The 7,690-nt window shown below is 41.1% G+C and overlaps 1 protein-coding gene across 1 annotated transcript; it reads right to left on the bottom strand.

Annotated features, from left to right (window-relative positions):
* Positions 1-5,539: 5,539 nt before the first annotated feature.
* Positions 5,540-6,108, bottom strand: LOC125210835 (basic form of pathogenesis-related protein 1-like). Its single transcript, XM_048110440.2, has one exon. It carries the CDS (start codon positions 6,106-6,108, stop codon positions 5,626-5,628), a length of 483 nt encoding a protein of 160 aa, XP_047966397.1. The 3' UTR covers positions 5,540-5,625.
* Between the last annotated feature and the right edge of the window lie 1,582 nt (positions 6,109-7,690).

Genomic DNA, 7,690 nt, shown 5'->3' with positions numbered 1-7,690 from the left:
CCAATGTATGGGGGCGCAGGGGGTCACTCAAGGCGGTTAAGGCACAGGGTGGATAGGCAATTTACTCAAGGACACAGAGTCAAGCTCTGGGATACACACTTTGAGATTAAAGAGACACTCAAAGAAAACAGCAACGGAAGCAAGAAAGCTGTAAAGAGCAACTAGAACATGCAACACAAGTAGGAGAACAGAGAGCCTAAGCCACGGCCAGTGGCAACTACCAGCAACAACTGCCCACCCCTAAAACTAGAAAGTTGTAAAAGATATAGAGATCCAGGAAATTTACCTGAGCGGAAACCCTTCGTTAAAGAGAATCCGTCTTACCTCAGAGCCTGTACCGGAGGCTGAGCCTTACTCTGACGAGCCCACCTCCTTATTTTGCGACCCGGCGCGCCCAAGTGATCCCCCCGTGGCTCTGATACCACTGTAGGGATCAGATCACTCGGGATTCGCTAATTACCGGGACCTCTTTATTGATTGGTCTCTGAGATGGGTAATCTCAGAAATTACAAGCCAAATACAACAATAGCTACAAGGTAGCAAGATTACAAATACACTAAGTACAGTGAGTACAAATCAGGAACCCTAGCTACTAGTCAAGCCTTCAACCAGGCTGGACTCTACAAGCTTGATCCGATTAAGCACCTGCACACTAAGTAGAAGTATTAGTAATCTAACACAAGATCCTAGCGGATCTAAACTGAAATAGCAACAAAGGTTCAGAAGATTTAGGATATGGCTCAGGTCGCACACACACGACTTCACAGGGCCAAGGAGCTCCTCAATCTTCACCAACAAGTCTCAAGGGAGCACCGCGAAGTAACCAAACCCTAACCCTAGGGATACTCCGACTGCTACTACACAAGAGACCACCTGAGTCACACAGAACTCACAACACTCTCAGAGCACTTCTCTGCAACACAAGAACTCTCAAGGAAAACCTCCAACCTCTCAAGAATCCAACGAAGAAGTTGGACAAACCCTAAATCTGAGAAGGAATGCTCAAACACTCACACACTCAGAAGCTAAACCGAGGAGTCTCTCTAGAACCGAGAAACCAAGGTGGAAACAGAAGATCGGAGAAGATAACCGGCGAACGGCGCCAGAATCTTAGAGAGAGAGAAGAGAGAAGCAGGAGCAGCCCACAAGAGAGAGAGAGAGAGAGAAGTCAGAATCGAATAATCCAGAATTTGATGAGTCTCAAGACTCATAACAAACACACACCTAGATCCAACAGCCAACATCCATGATCTGTGTGAGATAGCCACGTGGCAGCCATCGGAGCATCCCTCTAAGTTATTGGGCCAAAACCAACATGGGTCACCAATAAACACTTGGGCCTCTGAATTAAATCGGCCCAACCAACTTAATCAAGCTCAATCACAATTAGAGTCCACTATACTTCACACTACTCATGGAAGAGGAAGCAAAATGAAGAGAAGGTTGCCCACAATCAAGCTGATCTGGCTGAAGAGACAGATGCGCCTCAGATTATGAATGTTGTGAGTGGTGGAATTGAGAATTCTTGGATAATGGATTTCGGTTGCAGTTTTCATATATACTCCAACAAGGAATGGTTTGAGAATCTGATTGAGGCAACAAGGTCAGTGATGCTAGGGAATGATCAAGCATGCTACATTAAAGGCATTGGAGATATTAGACTAAGAGCTCATGATGGATCAGTGAAGCTACTTACCCAGGTCAGGTATATTCCCGAAATTAAGAGAAATTTAATTTCACTTGGCATGCTTGAGTCTAGAGGTTTTAAGTTTGCTTCAGAAAAAGGCTACATGAATGTTTCAATGAATGGAAAAATTCTATTAACTGCTGAGAGAAGAAATAGCTTGTATTATCTTGTAGCAGAGACTGTTGTTGGTTCAATGAATTTTGCAGAAACTGATGATATAGAACTCTGGCATAAAAGGCTCGGCCATCTTGGAGAAGGTGGAATGAGGGAGCTGGTAAAGAAAGGGGTTATCACAGCTAGTGAAAGCCAGAAGCTCAAACAATGTGAGTACTGTGTTCTGGGCAAAAGTAAGAAGCTTCCCTACAAGGCTGGAAAGCACACTTCGAAGTCACCTCTTGACTATGCTCACTGTGACTTGTGGGGTCCAGCTCAACCTGCTACTATGGGAGGCGGCAGGTACTTCATGTCAATAATAGATGACCACACCAGAAAAGTTTGGGTGTACATTTTAAAGGAAAAGTTACAAGCATTTGAGAAATTCAAAGAGTGGTGCATAGAGATGAAGCTGAAGAAATCCACTACTCTCAAATGCTTAAGGACTGATAATGGCTTAGAGTTCTTGTCGGGTGATTTTGATTCTTTTGCAAATCAAATGGGATACAAAGGCATAGAACGGTCCCAGCAAACCCCCAACAGAACGGGGTTGCCAAGAGAATGAACATGACTCTCCTTGAAAGGGCCAGGTGTATGCTACTATCATCAGGGTTGTCGAAGGAATTCTGGGGAGAGGCAGTAAGTACTGCTGCTGTGCTTATAAATAATTCTCCATCATCAGCTATTGGAAATGAGATTCCAGATGTGAGGTGGTATGGTGGGGACAGAGAATATAATCAGTTCAGAGTTTTTGGCTGTAGAGCCTATGCCCACTACAAGCAAGGGAAACTTGATGCTAGGGCACTCAAATGTGTGATGGTTGGGTATTAACATGGGGCGAAGGGCTACAGGTTATGGTGCACAGAAAAAGGGAACCAGAAGATAGTTATAAGTCAAGATGTAGTTTTTCATGAATATCATATGCCATTCCTTGAGTCTGCAGAGCAGGTGCAGAAGAGTGTCTCTTTTGATCAAGAAATGCCGTCGGCTGAGCCATCTCATACTCAACCAGAAGCTCAAGACTACACTATGAATGAAGGTGAAGAAGCAAGCTCTCAGCAATCACAGCAGCATGACCACAATGAAGATGGTCAGAGAGAATATGTGCTAGCTAGAGACAGAGGTAGAAGAGAGCCAAAAAGGCCAGCAAAGTTCAGTGATTATGAGATGAGTTTTTTTGCTCTATGTGTAGCAGAAGTTCTGGAGTGCTCTGAACCTTCTACATATGTTGAAGCTATGGCCAGTGAAGAAAAAGAATAGTGGCTCACAGCCATGAGAGAGGAAATCCAGTCTCTTCTCAAAAACTATACTTGGATTTTGGTGAAAAATCCAGGGACTCAGAAGCTCATCAGTTGTAAGTGGATCATCAAGAAGAAGGTTGAAGTGGGTGAAATTGAAAGTATTAGATTCAAGGCAAGACTTGTAGCAAGGGGATTCACTCAAGAAGAAGGAGTTGATTATAGTGATGTATTCTCTCCGGTTGTGAAACACAGTTCCATCAGGATATTGCTAGCTCTGGTTGCAAAGTATGATTGGGAGCTACATCAACTTGATGTTAAAACAGCTTTCTTACATGGTGAACTTGAAGAAACCATATATATGCATCAGCCAGAAGGTTTCATAGAGGCTGGAAATGAACATAAAGTTTGTTTGCTCAAGAGGAGTTTGTATGGTTTGAAACAAAGCAGCAGACAGTGGTATTTGAAATTTGATGAGCATATGATGGCCATTGGTTTCAGGAAATCACAGTATGACAGCTGCGTATACATTAAGGAAAGAAAAGGTGTACCAATTGCTTTCCTACTCTTGTATGTTGATGATATGCTTGTGGCAGGAGCTGATCTTGGAGTAATTCAAGGAATCAAAGCAGAACTAGTATTTAAGTTTGAAATGAAAAATCTGGGCAATGCAAAAAGGATTCTTGGCATGGATATAATAAGAGACAGGTCCAAGAGAGAGCTCAGGTTGGTTCAGAAAGATTACATCCAAAAGATTCTAAAAAGGTTTCAAGCAGATGGTTTTAAGCCTGTTTCTACTCCATTGGCTGGGCATTTTAAGCTTAGCATGGATCAGAGACCAAAGGATGATTCAGAGAGGGAAGAATTGAGCAAGATACCCTATGCAAACATTATAGGCAGTATAATGTACACAATGCTGTGTACTAGGCCAGATTTGGCGCATGCTATAAGTGTCACTAGCTGTTTCATGTCAGATCATGGTAGAGAACACTGGATAGCGCTAAAGTGGTTGCTCATATACTTGAAAGGTGCTGCGGGATATGGTTTGATGTACAAGGCAGGTGCTGAGAATCAAGGTGGAGCTCTTGTGGGGTTCTGTGACTCGGACTATGCATCTAACAGGGCCAATAGGAGATCCCAAACTGGATATGTGTTCAATCTATATGGTATAGCCATAAGCAGGAAGTCTGGTTTGCAGCATGTAGTTGCATTATCTACAACATAAGCCGAGTACATTGTGATGACAGAGGCTGTGAAAGAGGCGATGTGGCTCAAAGGTATTCTTGAAGATTTTGGTGAAAAGCAAGACACTGTGTACATAAATTGTGACAGTAGCAGTGCACTATGCCTTGCAAACACCAAGTATTTCATGAAAGGAGCAAGCACATAGATGTGCGAATGCATTTTATCAGAGACGAGATCCAGAAGGGAGAAGTTGGAGTTGTGAAAATATCAACTGAGCATAATGCAGCTGATATGTTAACTAAGTCTTTGCCAGCCATGAAGTTCAGCTACTGCATGGAGCTGGTGGGACTTGCAGAGTAAGTGTTTGTGGTTATGGCAGGAGATCTTGGCTCATTATTGATTATGAGATTAAGGTGGAGTTTGTTAGAAAGTAATCTCACATCAATCCAAGATCGTTGGATGAAGAGTGATGAAATCAAAGGCCAAGAATGGCTCGGTGGATTCAATTAATTAAGCAGCTGGAGTGAGCTGCGGTTCTAACTAACTGAGCTTGGGCTCTTGAGAGAACTGTTGAAATTGGAGGAGCAGTATAAAGAGAATATAGTTGCACTTCATCAATTCAGTTTTTCTGTTAGTTCTTCAAGAAAAGAGAGTCTCCAAAAATACTTCACTTGATTAGTTCTTGGTTTAGAATTAGATTAGAGGTGTTGAGTCTTTGGAATGTGTTCTTGATTGATTGTAAAGCTCTGCAGATATCTCAAATATAGTGAATCATTTTCTCTTTCCCGTGGATGTAGATCGTAAGATCGAACCACGTAAAATCCCCTGTGTCATTTTCTTGTTCGTTGCTTTCTTGCTGATTTCAATCTCCTCATTCTATAACAGATGGAACGTCCCGAAAAGGAATACGACTCTATTGACATGGAATGAAGAGAGATTGTCAAATCAAACTCTACAATCTACATACGTAATTTTAGTTGCTCAAAATTCTACCATCACATATATTGGAAATTGGAATAATTTAAATTTCAAGCTTTTGTTCTTAATTTTCCCTTCTGCACGGTAGGCCTCGAAAATCATGGATACGCTACTGATACATGTATATTGGTTGCGTGCTTAGTAGGCTACAACGGCGTGCTTTTGAACATAAGACAACAATACGTACACACATACAACAATACATACACAAAGAATTTTATACAGTACATTACTTAAGGCATCGTAAAATAGCTTTTGAAATTACATAAACAAACAATACACACATGACATGCATGACATTGGGTTTATCATAGGCAACCAACCAACCAACAATGAAAATAGATAGTGTTACATATCCAACAGTGGAGCATAGGTGAAGAGTAGCTAGTAGGGGCGTTCGCCGATGAAATTTCCGGGCGGATTATAGTAGCAGATGGCGAAGACGAGGCCGTTAGTGCACTGCTGCCTGGCGCAGCCTAATTCAGTTGAGTTGGCCCACACAACCTGCGTGTAGTTCTGGCACGGCCCTCCAACGCAGGAGTTGGAGGTGTAGTCATAGTTGGGCTTCTCGCTCACCCAAATGTTCACCGCGTCCTCCGCCGAAAGCTGCCCCATCCTGCTAGCCTGGTTCTCCCCGTACGCCTCCCTGGACTCCACCAGACTGCAGTTGTTGTCGGGCCTCTGGGCGTAGGTGACGGCGAAGTTCTCGACGATGTTGCTCCATTCCAGGGGCTGGACGCCCACCTCAGCTCGAGCGCGGTTGTGGGCTTCCAGGAAGTCCAGGTATTCCTCTGACGAGCTCTGTCCGGCAGCGGTGGCGGCGACGAGGGAAAGTGTTAGGAACAGGGAAATGGTGGAAGACTCCATTTTTTTCTGTTGTTGGATACCGAAGAAGATGCCTCTTAATTTTGCTCTATTTATACCTTCTATCTTTTGAATTCAAATCAAAGTTGATGATTTGTTTGTATTATTATTATTATTATTATTATTATTATTATTATTATTATTATTTGCCTAATTGAATTAGTGAGTGTAGTGGGGATACACTTTCCTTTTAATAATGCATTAAGGTCACCTTGCCTAATGATGCATCAATTTCCTACTCTACAATTAATCAAATATTTTTATGTAAATTTCAACTAAAATTTTGTCATACTTAATTAATTGGAGTTTTTTTATACAAACAGTACTATAGCAATATTCTGAATCTCTCATTGAAGTTACAAGGATCGGGCGTGTCACAATAACATTAATAATACACCACGATATATATGCATACTATAAAATACTCAATCAAATCTTATAGGTTGTTGGTCAAACAGGGTCTGGCTCATCTAATTATTTAATCCAATAATATTAGGATATCGACAACAACGTGCATAATAAAGATTTAGGACCATCCAAGAGCATCCACAATAGCGCTCGAAAACCTGCTAGCTAGCATCGTGCGCCGATTTTCAAGTTGCTATTGTAGATGGGGCGTCGGTTTCCGCAGTTTTCGCAGGGCAATTTTTTTAATATATTGTTCTAGAGGTGCGTTAGGGTGACATCACTCTTAAAGTGATAACGTGACAACGAGTAACGTGCAATATGCAATACATATGTAAGCAATATGTGATACATAGGCAAACAATTCGGCATATGGTTCCAAGCAATATGAAATACTTACGAAATGAGAGAACTATCGTGACACCATAGTTAAAATCACAACCTAGGCAAGTAATATGCGATACGTAGGGAAGCAATCTATGATGCATAGGCAAGCAACTCGGCATATAGTTTCAAGCAATTGTGATGCAAAATAAAATATAATGAAGCAATCTACGATATATAGGCAAACAAGCCTACCACGTGGCAGGCTAAGATTGAATCTGCTCCTAAATCTAAGGATCCTCATTGGTGGTATGTTGTCATTTTAAATATGGTTGTCATTTTAATACAATCCTATTGTTCTATCTTTAAATACTCTCATTCTTCTTTTATTATTGTAGTATTTTAATATGTAGTAACCCATCCGTCCTCTAAAAATAGACAATATTTGTCATTTTGGGATCTCTTCTCACTAATGAGGTGAGTCTTATTCTCTACTAACAATATTCTAATCTCTTTTTCTTTCTATATTTCTCTTGCTTTATCAATTGTACATAAAAACTCGTGTAATTTCAAATGTTGTCTATTTTTTAGGGACTTGTTATTTTTTCTAAATAAAAAATTAAAATAACAACATAAGAAAAATTGTAAAAAAGTTGGGGCTAACGCTATTGTAGGTTTTGAGGCTGGAATTTAAAAATGCTAGCAAATGAAAAATGGATTATGGAGTTTTGGGAATGCTTTATGTCTAATGGTGGATGCCCTAATGCCCATCTACTTAAACATAACTAAAGTTGGGTAGGATCCAAATTCCAAACACTCTAAAAGATCCGATCCGTAAGTTCTAGAATAATTAAAA

The sequence above is a fragment of the Salvia hispanica genome, chromosome 3 (genome assembly GCF_029641045.1).
Source record: "Salvia hispanica isolate PSC_SH4W2 chromosome 3, Shi_PSC_v1, whole genome shotgun sequence".
Classification (NCBI taxonomy): domain Eukaryota; kingdom Viridiplantae; phylum Streptophyta; class Magnoliopsida; order Lamiales; family Lamiaceae; genus Salvia; species Salvia hispanica.
This window is presented reverse-complemented; position numbering and strand designations above follow the sequence as displayed.

Bases quoted from the DNA above. Each gene is read 5' to 3' on its own strand.
- LOC125210835 (XM_048110440.2), bottom strand. From the start codon at position 6,108: ATGGAGTCTTCCACCATTTCCCTGTTCCTAACACTTTCCCTCGTCGCC.